The 17,152-nt window shown below is 46.2% G+C and overlaps 1 protein-coding gene across 4 annotated transcripts in view; it reads right to left on the bottom strand.

Moving 5' to 3' along the window:
- Nucleotides 1–2,840: 2,840 nt before the first annotated feature.
- Nucleotides 2,841–17,152, bottom strand: part of ADAMTS14 (ADAM metallopeptidase with thrombospondin type 1 motif 14) — a 70,633-nt gene continuing 56,321 nt past the window's right edge. For 2 of the 4 annotated variants that reach the window (XM_082222012.1, XM_082222013.1), the window contains exons 16-22: nt 15,467–15,630; nt 14,753–14,918; nt 12,215–12,347; nt 10,645–10,852; nt 8,746–8,875; nt 8,170–8,280; nt 2,841–5,273 (exon numbers count right to left, since the gene is read on the bottom strand). In XM_082222012.1, the coding sequence (XP_082078138.1) occupies nt 4,639–5,273; nt 8,170–8,280; nt 8,746–8,875; nt 10,645–10,852; nt 12,215–12,347; nt 14,753–14,918; nt 15,467–15,630 (1,547 nt within the window). In that variant the 3' untranslated portion in view covers nt 2,841–4,638. Of the gene's footprint in view, nt 5,274–6,045; nt 6,138–8,169; nt 8,281–8,745; nt 8,876–10,644; nt 10,853–12,214; nt 12,348–14,752; nt 14,919–15,466; nt 15,631–17,152 lie in introns of all 4 variants that reach the window. The other 2 variants (XM_082222014.1, XR_014219590.1) reach the window with 2 other exon arrangements.

Genomic DNA, 17,152 nt, shown 5'->3' with positions numbered 1-17,152 from the left:
TGTAGAATGCATGTGCTACTTCTATGAACATTATCAGGGGGGGGGTGTTAGGCTGAGGCCCGAGTCCCACTGACCTGGGATTAAGCCTCATTAAATTCAGTAGGACATGCTTCTGAACAGACACAGGACTGTGCCATTAGTCAAGTTACAATATAGTTACTGTGACATACACTTTAGTAGATTAGAGCCCTAGATCAGATGCACGATGTATGATCCTCAGTTACATGCACATTCATTGGCAGATATAACTGGGTATAGAGGGAAGAAACTGAAAAATATGGGGGGTTAGCAAATGGCTGTGAAATGTACCAGGGTAGTGTTTATCGCCCCCCCCCACACACACACTTCAGTCATCTGAGGAAGTTCTACTTCCAACATGTGATGACACAATTCTGTTCTTCTTTTAAGATGCCACGAGACTGTTTGTTTTCCTAAAAACCACCGCTGCCCAGTCAACCCTCACACCATTGTCCATGGCCGCTTATTCATCACTACAGAGCGGAGTCATGCATCACAATCCTGAGCAATGTTTGCTAACTTCTGTTTGCTCAGAGGTCCTACTGAGTTTAGCGGGACGAGTTCCCAGGGACATGTCCTTTGGACTGCAGCCTGAGGGTCAAGGTACATAATTATGCAGCGGATCCATGGATTCATCTCCTTGCTTTACCTTTTCACTGAAATACAGTCACACATGGTGGGTGGTCAGTTTGGTGAGGGGGGCAGCAGTAGAGTGGGAGGGAGGAGCCATTAACTTTCCTTCCTCGTTCCATTTTCCAGATTTGCCTTTACATGCGAACTGAATTAATTTCTCCCCCCATGCTGAGCAGATGCTCAGAAGCACCATTCTGTAGCCTTTCTGAGCTGACTTGCAACACCATGTTCCCCAAACCATGCCCATCTGATGTCAGGTATGGGGCAGGTAGAGGCAGCTGCCAATGCACAATTGGGAGCCTTAAACTGAGCTGCCGATGATGCCTTGGCAAAGGAAAACAGGCTTGCCACCCAGCAGCTGATGAGCAGGAAAGCTGAAGCCTCAGAAACTTTGCAAGCCCCACCCAGTTCCCTGAAGCCCCAACTTGAGGACTTCAAAGCACCCAAACACTTTGTGTCATTCTGACATCAGCTGATTGACCCACCTGCCACATTTGATATGTTTGGGCCATGATTGGATAAGGTTCTGACCCGCAGACTCAAGAAGTTCACCAGGCCTGTTCTAAAGGGATTAGGACCTAGTCTCCCTCCTGCTGTTTTTAGACTCCCAGTCCCACCAGCCCCTTCCAGCATGGCCAATGAGGATGGGAGTTTCAGGTTAGCCACATCTGGAGGGACACAGGTCCCCCAGTTCTGATGTACATCAGTGATGCTTGGTGGATGGACAGAGTAATACACCAACATGCATTCTGTGATGAGTTCATCATTGCAGGCGAAGAAGGCCCTGTGCTAAGGACAAATTGTGATTATTTGGAGAGCAGTTTCAGGAGCAGTGGCATGGAATATAAGTGATTAAAGTGAGCCATTCTGTATCGTGGGAAACAAAATAGGAAGCCTCCGGTAGACAATTAGTTAAGCTGATGCACAAATACATTGAAAAACTAGGCAGGTCTTACAATCTTATAGGGGAAATGGTTGTCCATCAACACATTAGAGGAAGCTATGCCGTAAGAACTAACCGTCACCAAATCATTGCAATGTTCTGACTTCATTATTTATGTGCTTATTCCAGCTTAGCTGCATTTAATTAGAAGGAAGACAGCAAAGCCAGAAGCAGCTTCTGGTGGTGTTTGTGAGATTTGTTTTTGTTTTTTTCTTGGTAGAAAAAATCTAGTTGCAGTGACATGATTTGTATAAAATGGCTTTCTAGTATAAAGCAAATGGTGATTTAAAAAACGAAGTAACTTAATTTATTAGAAAAGACTGTCACATTAGTGACAGATGAAGCAAGCCTCTGTGAATGAACTTTCAGCAGGAGACAAGAACGTGATAGCTATATTTATCATGCTGCAAAACTGTGATGGCTTCAGAAAAGCAGCTATCGTATTACCAAAGGTACAGTCCCCTTGCATTTGATCAACACTTTTATATTTCCTTGAATTCAACTGGAGAAATTTAAGTTGCTCAACAGACTGGAGAGCTGAGCACCCTTCCAACACGTCTCTCGGTGGAGGATCTCCAAGTAGAGCTACACAAATCCTATGAGTAAATCAGTGTCTAGAACAAGGAGGGAAGCTAGCAGTGCCTCTGCTCAGCCTCTGTCAACTGGAATTGCCTGCTGGATCAAGCCAAAGGCCCATCTTGAGTGCTGTTCTCAAACACTATATACATATGTTTCTCACAATAGCCATTTCTACACAGTCCCATGAAAACATGCAACGTGGAAAGTATAATTTGAGGGTGGTTTTTTTTTATAAACAATGAACTTCAAAACATGCAAATCTCTTTCTGCAAATGCAAACATGCGGCTGCTGAATCTGTCCCCCATACTTTCCAGATATTTGCCCTGCTTTCCCTCATCTCTTTTTGCCATGGCCTGGTGTGTTTTGGTCTGGATACTAAAATGATAGGACTTTTTTGTCTTTTCAGAGTAACACAGGAAACATCTCCCAGTCACAAAAAGCAGCACGAGGGATCAATGCGGTTCAGTGGGCACCATCCAAAGCCATCCTGATCCCTGAGACTACGCTTGTGGCATTTGCAAGGTTCTAGAAAGGACAGATAACATGGTGCAAACACGATTAAAAAGAAAAGGGGTTGCCAAAACAAACCCACCAGCAAACCAAAATCCAAAACAACAACAACCCCATCACCAAACCAAAATCCCAGAAAAGAGAGACTCAAGTGTGTTGTGTGTAGGGGTGGAATGGGGTATCCATTTAATATTAAACCAGCCTTTCTCCCCAAAAGGCAATTCAATTATTTGCATAACCTTACATCACCTCGATCTTATTTAGCATCCACCGTTGGCAAAACACAGCTCGCATCAGACAGTTTCAAAGCTGTCTGTTGCAGCTCATGTTGTTGTTCTTGGGTAAAAGTCACTCCAGAGTTGTTGTTTTTAAAAACACACCTGTTACCTAACTTATTCAGAATTCCTGTGGTGGGCATATTTTATTAAAACTGGCGTCACCTCCCATCACAAGCAGAGTTCCAGAACAGCAACCTGCCAACGCAAGAGAACATCTTCAAACTCAGAAGTGACATAAACTGCGTTGTGAGGAAGAAAAGTGGCTTTTCAGAGGGAGAAGAGAGAGGGGGGGAGGTGTGGGGAGAGAGAACCAGGAAGCCCACAACATCCTTGCAGTAATAACATTGTTTTAAAACACAAAGCATTTGGTAACACGCTTGGGTATCTGGTTCCCTGGTTTGCTCTGAAAATCTACTCATTCTGAGGGCAGCACACCACTGACGACCAGATCGCTGGGGGCAGACAAACAATGGCTGAAAAGCAATCACGAATTGCTTGTGGGCATCTAGCTGGCCACTGGCGCAAGCAAAGTGCTTGAACAAATGGACATTGGGCCCAGTTAGCAAGGCAATCTTCACGTTCTCATATTCTCCCTGGTTTGACTGAGAATTGTCCCTGCCATGGTGAACAAAAAGGTCATAAGAATGGTTTTTAAAGACAAGGTGTTCATTGCTCAAACCCTGTTCAAGGGACACTCCAAGTGAGCTTGGGGGGGGGGGTTCAACACCCCTGTCCCAGGACTCTCAGCACACCAGCTCAGCATTGCAAGGAGGCAGCTGGCTTGCTGGATCAGGAGCCCGTTAGTCCAAACCACACACACTTTCCTGGGATTGGTGCTCCTTGTGCATGCAAGGTTTTTGCAGCATCTACACGGTGCCATCATCATCAACAACAAAAAAGCCAGCCTGCATTTCTCTCCCCACCGCCAGTTTTAATCTACACTTGCCCTTGCCAAGGTAGAAAACAACAACAATAACCTGTTGCCAACAACCCGTTTGCGCTACCTGTAAGACCCGTTTGCAGTATTAAGCCCTCCACCTGGAAGCACCCCAGGTCTCCTCCTCTCTCCTGACACAATCAATTTCAGTCCGCATAGTGTGCTGTTACAGAGACAGGTCAGGCTCGCTGTCCACAGTAACTCGGACTGAAACCATGTCCCTTGCAGCACCATTTCAAGGCTCCATCGGATGGCTGGGATAGCAGCAGCAATGAGTGGAAACTGAGGAGGGGAAACAAGGTCCTTGAGCTGGCTTGGCTCTGTCTTGCCTTATTGATTGAGAAATCTCGTTAGCAACCTTGACGGAAAAGCCCTCCGAGGCGACCTAAGCTGGGCTACAGAAGCACTGTGTGTGTGTGTGTGTGTCCAACCTCAGCAATTTCAATTTGTTTCCTTCACTGGGTTTTTCTTAAATATATATATATACACACATATATATTTCTAAAAAGTGCCACAGAACAACGGCGAAATCACCGCCATTGCTAAAACGAATGTGGTTGCGTTGGAAATGGTCACTCCTTCCATTCTGGAAAAGGGGCCCAGATAAAACAACAACATCATGGTGGCTTTGCCGCTCCGCTCCTCTGCATGTAAACGGTGTAGAGAGACGTAATGAACCCCCCCCCCAAAAAAAAAAATAAGAGAGGGGTTTCGGGGGGGGAGAAAGCACCACCCCCACTCATGTCACAACAGGGGAGGAGGTCCTGAGAGTGGCAGCTGACTGTTTGGGCCCCACGCTGTCCTTTCTCCACCCTCCTCCATCTTGAGGAGGAGATGGGGCTCCTTTCTGCGAAACAACTGAAGGCTTGTCCAAGGCGGCAGGGAGCCATTGGGACAGCAAGCTGCTCCGATGCTCCTCAGGGTCCCACCCTGCTGCAGCCTGCCGAAGAGGAGGAGGAGGAGGAAGAGGAGGAGGTAGTAGCATTGACGTGCCCACTTTCGAAGTGCTATTGTCAGGGCTGCCCTGAGGCTGTGAAGCAGCGTTAACCTGGCAGGTGCCAATGGCCGTAGAGCCGGCGAGAGTAGCCAGGAGGCCACGGGATGCCTCTGTCTCTTTCGGAGAAGTGCCCTTCATCCTCCGCAGTTGGCTGGTGGCAGTGGGATGGGGAGACAGTTGTGGGAGAGGGCCGGGAAGGGCAGCGCCTCCGCGGGTGCCAGTCTCAGAAGCTCCTTGGTCAGCGGCGGGAGGCTGGCTGGTAGGGACTTTTTTGCCGCAGGATTCGCAGCAGAGCTTGTTATAGCCAGGGATGGAGCAGTAGCGAGCCAGGACTTCCATCTGGCAGAATATGGACTTGTCTCCAAGGCACGGCTCCTCTGCAATGAAGGGAAATTACAGAAAGTTGGCGTGAAAGTGACCGTGACTTCAGACGACCACACACAAGAGAACAGTGCTACAGTGCAGTCTAAGACTATTATCCCAAAAGACTTGTGCGTAGTTAAGCCATGTCGACCTAGGCTACAGCACTCTTCTTGCCATATAATAGCATCTGTGGCTGCCCAGATGTGCCTGGGCTCCAACTCCCATCATCCTTGAAGACTGGGCAACGCTGGGTGGGTCTTGTTGGGGTTGGGAGTTCAACTTCTGGACAGCCACGGGCTTCCCCACCCCACCCCGTGCCATAGAAGGAATGCTCCATATCAGTTACACAAACAATACATAGCAGCGATACCAGAAGCGGCATCAAGCAAAGAGAGAAACAGAAATAGGAATAGACAAAAAAGAAAGAGAAAGAATCACAGACCCCAGTAGAGTTGTGGGGCAATCGCAATCTCAGGCAAGTGGCAATGGGTGTCAATGATGCAGGAGGGGTGGGTTCCATCCATATTATGATCCTGGTTGCGTATGGTGGTTTCAATCCAGAGTTAGAAATTTGGGGTTGTGGGTGTGTCACTCTACCTTCCCTTCTATGGGAAAATCCCAGCCCCTATGATACAAAGACTAAAGAACTGCTAGACTCAAACCATATTTCTAAAGAGAAACAGTGCTGAGGGGAGGGAACTTGGGGGGGGGGACAACCATAGGTGGTGGGGTCTGCCTGAAGATTCAAGATGATACATATACAGAGACAACCACTGTATTATTTACTCTTTACAGGAATCAAGTTGCAGAAACGCATGTACCCAAACGCCATTAGGCCTATGGATATGTCAGCAACTGCAGAATATCAGCAGGGGAGCCTAAGAGGAGAAGACAAAGAGAGGAACGTAAAAGTCAGTGAGATGCAAGTGTAGAGACAGCTGAAAGAGAAACAGTCAGACAAACAGACAGGCAGACAGAAGCACCTACACAGGAATTTGTATAAACATCCCAGAGAGTCAACACTAGCGAGAAATACCTGCAGATGAACGCTAGAGGGCAGTGATTCATTTTCAAACAATGATCTCAAGTGTCTGCAATTACCGTATTTTTCGCTCTATAACACGCACCCGACCATAACACGCACGTAGTTTTTAGAGGAGGAAAATCCGTAGGCATGCCACCCATAGGCATCCCCTCCATAACACGCACAAACATTTCCCCTTACTTTCTAGGAGGAAAAAAGTGAGTGTTATGGTGCAAAAAATACGGTACTTACCTGTGAGTAAGCCCCAATAAATTCAATGGGACCTGCTTCTGAGTTGAGCTTGCACTGTAAGGCTCTTGGATGAGCATTAATCCAAAATTAATTCTGAACTGGGATCATGCATCTAGGGATCCATACAAAGGGAAGCCTTTCCACTTTATTTGGTGTATTTTAAGGGGCAGAAGATTCTACTGGCTCTCTAAGCTAAATTAGGTTGGCCTCTTCCTCCCAGTGATTGCTTAGAATTATAAGTGCTCTCAGCTTAGGCTATATAGCCACATTGGCAGCAGCAGCAGCAGATCCACTTGTAGTTAACCTTTTCTGCAAATTATTTATGTTTCACCATGTGTGATGTTACAGCAGGCCTGCACAACGTGAGAACCAAACTGTGGCATGGTGGCCCACTGAGAACTCAATAAATATGCTTCCAGCTGGAGCTGGTCCAGAAACCTGGCAGATGGGCTGCACTCAGCTTGGTGGGTCCCCAGTTGAGTAGACCTGATCTACAGAGTACAACAGAAGTCTGAATTGGGATGTGTCGACTTCCATGTAATGGCCCATGGCAGGGGTGGAAAACCTTACTGGAGCCCAAGGGCCACATTCCCTAATGAACAGCTTTCCAGGGGCCAGAGGTGGGTGAGGCCAGAGGCCAGAGTGCATAGACCAATGAAGGTACTCTTTACCTCTATACTCACCCATCCAATGCAGGCAAGCAAGAGTCATCAGACTTCAAGGCTACGTTCTGTTGAATGGTTTCTTTAAATGTAAAGGTTCATCATTGTTCCACCCGATGTGTATGTCTTTAAGGGGCCAGAGCAAAATAATGAGACCCAGCTTTACAGCTGTGAAACATAGCAGGTGCTGCTGAGTTGTATTGATTAAGCTGTGTCAGCAATTGGGTGTAATATATAAGGAGCAGCACCTAGCTCTCCCATTACCCTGGGGGATGGGTTGGTGGTTGGGTCATGGTTGTTGATGTATTTAGTGTAAATGGAGTTTTTGTTTTTCTTATTAAAACCTTCTTTAAGTACTTTTTGAGTCCCTTTTTAATGCATGGTCTCCCCAGCAAGCTCTCTGCAGCGTTACTATACTGCAAATAGCCAACACGTTCCAGCAAGGCAAAAATACTCTATAGAGGCTGTGGAAGAAGGCCAGGGAGGGTTTACAGCCTGGGGAGAATCCCAAAGGCTAGGAGGAGAGACTTGGTGGCAGTGGTGGGGAGACATCTGGCCTCCAGGACTGAGGTTCCTCACCTATGGCCTCTGACTTCAGAATTAGTGTATTTACTCACTTGCAGAACTAGACAGAGAACATCTAAGGTTTTCATTCTTCTCAATTCCCCAAGGGTAAGGGGAGGTCCCAGATGGTGGCTTCTCGTTCTCAACCACACAACAGCCGCCCAAGAAACATTCCAGGCAAAGGAAGGTTTCTTTTTCCTTGGATTACGCCCCTACACCAACTTCCCACCCATTAAAGTCACGGGAAGTCAGCTGCTTGACCTGGCAAAGCCTCAACAACTGTTCTAATATTCTACAAAACTCATCTTTTCTGAGCAGTATCCAGCATTTTCTATTTTTAAAAAAGAAATCGAGAGGGGAACAAGTGATGATCCAAACTGCGGAACTCAGAAGCCGGAGGGCACTTACTTGATGATATCTTGGTAACAGGATTTTTGGCACTCTCCTGAGGCACCCATTGGACCTTAGGAGTCACATGATCACTGGTGCCTGAGTTTGTTGTGACGCTTGGTAGGTTTCCTGGGGGAACAAAAAGGAAGGCAGGTCAAAGTATCTAGATCACAACAGTGAGTCAAGTTTTTGTTTTGTTTTTCTGGGGCAGGTGAGACACCAGAGACTTTCCTATAATAATGGATTCAAATGGTTCGAAGTGCACTCTGGCATTCTAGAGACTAACAGGATGCCAGAGTACCTTGAGGGGGGGTCATTAGGTCTCATGGCTCCTTAGGATTCTACACATATGTACAATACATGGTACAAACCACCCTGTGATCTTGGGATGAAAGGTGATATAGAAATTCAATAAATAACAACCACCACCACCAAATGACCCAACCCCTATGTGTAAACAAGCACAATGCCACACACCCATGGGCATCACCATGTTTCGCTTGTGTGTGTGTGTGTTTTAATGCTGCATCTATTTCATTCACTTTGCATGCATTTTTTCTTTCGTTCCTTCTGCAACTGCAGCTCTTCTCTTACCTGGGCATGCTGCCATTTTGCAAACCTGGATGGTCTCTGGCTTCTCGCTCTCGCACTGGCCAAGGTTGTTGTCACTGGACTTGCAGACCACCTGGCGCTGCTGGATGCCTTCTCCACAGCTGACAGAGCACTGCCACAGAGGAGGAAGAAGAAGAAGGAAGAAGAAGAGTTTGATATCCCACTTTATCACTACCCGAAGGAGTCTCAAAGCGGCTAACAATCTCCTTTCCCTTCCTCCCCCACAAGAAACACTCTGTGAGGTGAGGGAGGCTAAGAGATGTGTGACTAGCCCAAGGTCACCCAGCAGCTGCCTGTGGAGGAGCAGGGAATCGAACCTGGTTCACCAGATTACGAGTCCACTGCTCTTAACCACTACACCACACTGGAAAACCCATCTATCAAGGCTAAGGGGAAACGAAGGGCTGGAGCAATTTCAATGCACTTCCCCAATATACCCCCATGAAAAAGGGGCTGAGCCAGCAAGGAGGATCTGCAGGAAGTGTGTGTCACTGGAGCAGGGCAGGTGGTTCCTCTGTCTGGATTCATACGCCCAAAACAAATGCGATTTCAGTCACTGCATTGGGACGACCGCAAACACACAATGTCCTCTCCCCTCCAACAAGTGGCTGACTATCAAAGCTGCCATCAGAGGTTCTGGATGAGGACTGGTATGCGTTTGAGAAATACAAATAAAACGATTCTTTTGACTGCAGTGTAACTTATCCCCTCAACCTTGAGGGCAAGAGAGGATGTCAATATTTTACATTCTACAACACTTCGCTTAATCCATCTATCTTCACAAACTTGGCTGCTCCCAAACTATTATAAGAAAGAAAGAAAGAAAGAAAGAAAGAAAGAAAGAAAGAAAGAGAGAGAAAGAAAGAAAGAGAGAGAGAGAGAGAGAGAAAGAAAGAAAGAAAGAAAGAAAGAAAGAAAGAAAGAAAGAAAGAAAAGGACCCCCTCAAAACAATGCCAGTTTGTGTCTTGATACACAGATTTAGAAAAGCACTAAAAAGAATGGGACAACTTCAGTAATTACATCCTTTAGCAGTTTTTGCCAGAGATATTTTCGAATTTCTCCGTAGCTGCAAGGTCTAGGATGTTCAGGATTCTGACAAGAACTCCCAGGCAGCTCAAAAGTGTCTAAAAAGCTGCATCATAACCACAATTCATTTGTTTGCAGGCAGCAAATGTAATTGCTCCGACACCATTCTCAAGCCATGTTTTTCCTCACCCGATAATACCAGTGGCACTGCTCTGTGCTTGCTTTTCTTTTCTTTTCTTTTTTCTTTCTTAAAGAAGCATCCTCCTGGCACAGCTAAGGCTTCTCAAATCCAGTCAAGGAAGAAAAATAATATTGCCATGTAGTCTGAGCTATTTGGCTAGGCTCTTCCTTAACAGCAAACTTAGTAAGCCAGGCTCTGTTAAGGAGAGGGCTGTGGTCAAATGAAGGATAGCTGTCTACTGGTATCTTTAAAAAAATAACTCCTAGCAACAAGCATCATCATTGGGGATCCTGACTCCCAAGCTTACTGTCACCGAGCGAAGGGAATATGAGGCTGTGGATTAAGGTAGGGCAATGGCTTTCTGGTAGAACATATGCTCTGCATGCAGAAGGATCCAGGAACAACTAGAAAGACTCCTGTCCAAAACCCTGGAGAGCAGCTGTTCATCAGTGCAGACAATGTCAAGCTAGATGGACAACTGTTCTGCCTTGGGTGCATAAGGTTCCTTCCCTAAAAAGTCCCACTGTGCTCTGACACGTCATAGGGCTGCTTGTCAAATCAAGGTGCTCCGTGGTGCACTGCAGAAGTGCCAAGGGTCAATATTTTCCTTGCTTTGCTTAGGGCAATGAATTGCTGGCTGTGGCATAGTAGCCAAGTGGCGGCAGCCCCTTACCTGAGACCAGGCTCCTGTCCTCCACTGGGCAGGGCACGGGACGCGACTGCAGGGCCGGCGTGCGTCTGGCTTGTCTCCTGTGCAGTACTTTGTGTGCACGGTCCTGTTTGTGCCATTGTGTAGGTGCTGGGTGCACTGCACCACTCTGACCTGGACTCCCAGCTTGCCGCAGGACTTGCTGCAGGCCCCCCACTCCTCAGCCCCCCAGCTGAAAAGAGAACAGCAAAACCAGACACTCTTAACAGAAAGACTCGTCAGCTCGGTTCCCACTGAACGGGATAAATCTGGGCTGAGCCACTTCAGCCTGCAGGAACAAGCTCACAAAACAAATTCCCTTCGCAGAAAAAACCAAGATATCAAGGGTAGGGAGGAATGTAGCCTAGCTTCCAACCTTGACATGTAAGTTTTCTATAGGCAGGGATGAGGGTAGTTAGCCCAGATGCATATTTACCATCTCAGTGAGAACTAGGCCACCTAGGTTGAAAATATGAAGGCTGTTAAGATTTCAGGTTATAGGTGTCTGGCTCTGCACAGATCAAAATCAAAGGCTGAACTCTATAGTTGCTCTGATCCTGCAGAGAACTTCTTAAGTTCTCGCACTACAATACCATGATCCTTAACCAAAAAACATTGCCAAATAACCACAGAATAAGCATCTATCAAAAGCAAGAACACCAGAGTGGATTTCACACGACTATTATGCAGTGATAGTCACGTGGTGGCTTTTTCTTTCAATGTTCATAATAATAACAATTTAATAATTATTTCTTATTTATACCCCGCCCATCCGGCTGGGTTTCCCTAGCAACTCTGGGCAGCTCCCAGCAGATTAAAAACAGAATAAAAAAATCAAACATTAAAAACTTCCCTAAACAGGGCTGCCTTCCGATGTCTTCTAAAACTCAGATAGTTGTTTATTTCCTTGACATCTGATGGGAGGGCGTTCCACAGGGTGGGTGCATAGCTGTCAACTTTCGGATTTGAAAATAAGGGATCAGCAGCCTCACCTGTCCTGGAGACAGTCTACGGGATATCTAACAATCTGGGATAGCAGCGGGAAACAGCAATGAAATAAGGGAATTTCCCGCAAAAAAAGGGAAGGTTGACAGATATGGGCGGGTGCCACCACTGAGAAGGCCCTCAGCCTGGTTCCCTGCAACCTCACTTCTCGCAGCAAGGGAACTGCCAGAAGGCCCTCGGAGGTGGACCTCATTGTCTGGGCAGAACAATGGGGGTGGAGACGCTCCTTCAGGTATACTGGACTGAGGCCATTTAGGTTAAAGGTCAGCACCAACACTTTGAATTGTGCTTGGAAACGTACTGGGAGCCAATGTAGGTCTTTCAGGACCGGTGTTATATGGTCTCAGCGGCCACTCCCAGTCACCAGTCTAACTGCCGCATTCTGGATAAATAGAGCGATCTCAATGGTTTTTCACTCACTTGATATTGTATTACATACGGCTATTTCACAAGACCACAATACCATGGTAATATTGAGGTGAGTTTGCACCTCAAAAATGGTTGTGTGAATTGGCCCCTGGACCTTTAAGACAATGAAAAAATGACTCACAAAGGCTGCGTGCACTCCTGCATGTTGCATCTCCTACGGATGGGTTTTGGTTTCTTCCCGTTATCGCAGAAGTTCCGGTGCACCATCCGGTTATCGCTCTTCCTCCGGCAACCATACTTGGTATACTGTATTCCTGCAAAACAGCAGAAGCAAAACTACAGCTATAAAGGAACCAATATGTCTAGGTTGCCCAAGGCACACAGATGTGTGGGCATCCTCCTGACAGGCACTAATGCTTTTGGGGGTCCAGGAAATGGTCTGGAGGCACCTGATGTACTTACTCTACAGTGGACGCTCGGGTTGCAAACGTGATCCGTGCGGGATGCACGTTTGCAACCCACAGCGTTCGCAACCCACGTCTCTGTGTCTGCACATGCACAGGTTGCGATTCGGCGCTTCTGCGATTTAGCACTTCCGCGCATGCGCGACTGCCGAAACCCGGAAGTAACCCATTCCGTTACTTCCAGGTTTCAGCGGTCTGCAACCCGAAAAAACGCAACCTGAAGCATCTGTAACCCGAGGTATGACTGTACTCTTGTCAACTAAGTGGAAAATAGGTCCAGACAATATATGGAGATAGCCTGGGAGCCCTATGTAAAGACACTGAAAAAGTGTCATGATGCAACAAATATGTTAAAAAATAGTGCAAGTGAGCTATTTGGAATCCTGGTGTCACAGTGCCCAGCAGGGGCAGATAGGCAACTTCCATGCGGCATAAGAAACTACTTTTGGATGAATGCCACCTGATAAAATCACTTCTCTCTTTTCCCGCCTCTGTCTCTGGCTAACACAGGCTCATTGAGGCAGCTGAAATCCTCCCCCTTCCCCTCCCCATTTTTGTTTCCGCTTTCACACCATGCTAATTTGCATAGTAGGGCACTTCACTGAACAGCCATATTACACAGATAGCACAGCCACACAGAAAACGTGCCCATTGAAAAACGGACTTCAATATACTACAGTATTTGTGTGTGTGACTTCTGCTTCCCATTCACATCTTTGCATCACATGAATGAATGAATGGATACTACACAGCTGCTGCCACCATTAGCTCCTTACTGCTCTGGGGAAGCAAAGGTGCAGGAAGCATTCTGCATCGCAAACACAGTACAAAACGGACGCTGGGTTTTGGTGTAATCGGCAGCTTCGGTCTTTCAGGCTTGGCTTTCACTTCGTAGGACGGCCCACAAAAGGCAGCCTACTGTGATTGCTTGGCAACCCCAAGGCAGCACAGTGATTACTTGTAAAACACCCCAGTCTATGATACAAGTGTCTACAGATCGGAGTACCTTCTCTCAAGTATTTCCATTCATTTGGACAGACGAAGGCTGCAACTCTTGCCTTGCACAGGGCATTTCTGGCCTAGCCAGTTTTCTTAGTGCAACCCCTCCTTATAAGGAGCGGAGTTGAACCCTCACCCTGGACTCAAGCACAACTGAACAAGGTCAGAATCCAACAGCTCCACACACGGGTGACTGGTGTGGGTGGGGCAATATTTCTGATGTAATATCTGCTGAGACAAACATAGATAGGGGACGACCGAGGAAGCTGCTTTGATGTGCTACTCACCTTCCCAGTAAAGAACAACACAGGTATCAAACCCTAGTCACCAACACAACTTGGGGTGTGTAGGGTGGACGTTGTCAGCTGTTCCCAGGACATATCCCTGGAAATGCAGTTTATGCCACTCCAATGTTAGCAGGCTTGAGTCAGCAAATTCTGACCTGGCTTTTCAAAGCCTGCTTTGTGTATTTAAATGCTCTGGACAGAAGCTTGTGTTGATCTGCTCAATATTTATTATTTCACTTCCTTTCAAAAGGGGCACTGAGAAGAACTGTGACCCCCATCTAAAGTTTGAATTCACACTCTCTTAAAAGCAGCTTACTTGCCTCAAAAACGCAAGAATATTAATATTGCCAGGGGTTTTCCTTTTCTCATATTGGTAACATCAAGAAACTATAGGGTGCAATCCCAGTATATGACTGATGCCAAGATTTAGGAAGTGGGAGCACTTAAATGTGCACCAGGGGATGTCCTGATTTACCCTGCGGCACCAGTAACAGCATGCAAAAAATATTACTCCTTTTAAAGTGGACTGATTTAGGCTTTGCCTGAAGTGACACTCAACATGCCATTCCTAGACTGGAACCAGAATTTCCACTTGCGTAGACATTCATTTTTAAAGAATTCATGTTTAACACTAAGCAATTGAAATAAACACCTAAATAAAACCTGTCGAAAGCTTGCAACAAAGAAGGCACTCTTATTTTTCTCAAGGTTTCCAAACAAAAGCAGCTAACAGCTAGTTTCACACATGCAGGTTCGTTACTTGAAAGACTGACTACAAAACCAAAAGTGATGGATGAAGTACCATAGAATGAACACCTCAAAAACACTGCTTTTCAAGAGTCGGTTCCTGCATGCAGTCCTGGGATAGACATTCATACATGAACCAGACCTCTGCAAGCAAGGAACATTCCAAACACTGGAAGTGCATCTGAGACACTTGAACCAAGCAATGCAAGGCAAGGAAAATACCTCCTCCACAAGCTTTGGAACACTGAGACCAGCTTTTAAGGGCCCACTCATAGGTGTCCATTTCTTCCAGGAGGACATTGTTGTTTCCAATGACAGGAAGGAGATCTTCATGGATGATGTACTTGTACATCAAGCTACTCTTGGATTCGTCTTCTTGCGGGATGACCTAGGATGCAGGGAAAGGGAAGAGAGAGCAATGAGAGACAAAATGCCCTCTCCACTTGCTACACAAGTCTTCACAAATGTATAGTTGTGTGCACACTTCTTCAGTTTTCTGCTGAGTCCACCAGATCCAGGCTCCCAAGGGCTAAAGCCCAAACTAAAGTCTTTTATAAGATGCTAAATTTCATAAGGGGAAATATAATAGGGCTATTTTTTCCCTCTGAAACTCCAGCAGAAATTTTTAAAAGGCGCAGGCGTGGCCCAGTGAATGGAAAGCGAAAGGGGAAAGGACAGCTGTGTTTCAACCTGAACTTAGCCTCTCTCTCTCATTCTCATGTGCAAAAGAGGAAAATGCCAACTTTCCTATTTTTTCCATGGATTCTGCAAACTACACTGGTTGTGTGAAGTGCTCTTGAATTAAGTTTATGCTTTGAAATAGTTTTGCCTGGTGCAGTTGAGCAAAAGGCTTAAAGGGCAAAAAGAAAAGTGGGGGGAGACTGCACATGTGTTGCTGAGCATACACATGCATCTACCTCTCTCTCCAGGACTCACCAGGACGCTGATGGCTTCATGCAGAGGCCCGCTGGTTTTCAAGCTTTCCTTGCCGTTCTCAACGGCGTACTCCCATTCCAAGCCCATCTCCAGGAAAGTGCTGCTCTTGGCATCTTTGCCCTTGGGATTAAGGATGATGTTGCCAGAGGCTTGGTTCTTAACAGCTGTGGGGGAAAGTAGTGCTCAGGGTCATCTCCGCTCATCAACGTCCTTTTACATGCAGCAGAATTTGGGCATTAGGCAATCAAGAGCGTTCAAGGCTTTTCTTTTCTTGTATGTATGGGGGTTTTTGTGTCAGTGTCAGCTGGGTAGGATCTCTTTCTGTTCCAGGGCAAGAAGCATGACACTTCGCCCCTTCCCAAGGGGATCAAGTTCCCCTGTAGTGTGCATACTTGATTTATGTTTACGTTTTTACTATATTGTGTTTTAATTATGTTATGGAACCATTTGGAGAAAAGCAGGCTATACAATTTACTAATCAGTAAAATAATTTGGCACGGATGACGTTTTTTGAGATGGTTTAAGATAACTTTTAAAATTGGACCCATTTGCTAAATCACGCTGAGTGCCTAGGGGCTGAAAAGTCTTCCAAGATTCCATCCTGCACCAAGAAACAAGCCCCAGGGTGCAGAGAAAGGGAGGCAACTGGGGTAATCATGAACCAAGCTTTGTTCCCATTCCAGTGGTGTCCCTTCCAGCTCTACAGTTCTATGACTCTCCTGTTTGCTCCTATGGAGGGAGGAGCAGTGCTGTGCTTGGGATACTGACACAATGAAAGCAAAACCTGCTGCTGCACACATATGCATACATACAGACATGCAAAACATCCACACACAAACCAAGACCTCTTGCAATGTAAAGGCTCGCCTTCTGCACACTTCCTCATCCATCAGTATGACAGACATTTTGCTGCAATGTAAAAACAGTACTCTTTAAAGCTAGACCTTCTGCAATACATTTGCCTCTCTTCTTGGGCAAAGGCAGAAAATAAAACCCCAATCTATCTCCCCTCCGTCTTCTTTATTGTTCATTTTCATTTTGCTTGGCTGGTTTGTAATCAGCTGGCACACTTAAATCATGCCTGGCATTCCAAGTCGTCCTCTGAATTAACAGAGCTTGTAAACAGAAAGGGGGGGGAGATACACTCTCTCTTCCCCTTCCTCTCCCCCTATGAGCACGAGAGATTTGGCTTCCAGTCTGGACCTCTCCAAGTTTGTACAGCGCATAGAGGAGCATTGTGTGAGCAGCAATAAAGGATCACAGCCAATTCCACCAGAAGTCTCACAGATTTTACAGACAGCAGGACGTGAGATGCAGACAGACGCACAAGAGGGAGGGAAACCACTGCTTTACATTATCTACCAATTGATCAATTCCTGCCACCCACACTTCCTTGCATAATAATAATAATAACAACAATAATAATAAAAGGTTTGATATCACGTTACTAAGCACATTGGTGGAATGCAATTTAAAATGTCTACTGTGATGCTGCAACGTGTTACAAAAGCTGTCAGATTCAGATGGCCTAATAAGGGGCTTAATTGTTGTGTAATGATGATGCTGAAAGAACAGAGGGAAACAGGGAAGAAAGGTGAAGGACAAGAGAAACGAAGATAAATATGGGGGAATCTGTTTTAGTTTAGTTTCAGACCAGGGTATGGACTAGCCTGCCGTTTACTCCAG

The sequence above is a fragment of the Podarcis vaucheri genome (assembly GCF_965113315.1).
Source record: "Podarcis vaucheri genome assembly, chromosome: 5".
Classification (NCBI taxonomy): Eukaryota; Metazoa; Chordata; class Lepidosauria; order Squamata; family Lacertidae; genus Podarcis; species Podarcis vaucheri.
This window is presented reverse-complemented; position numbering and strand designations above follow the sequence as displayed.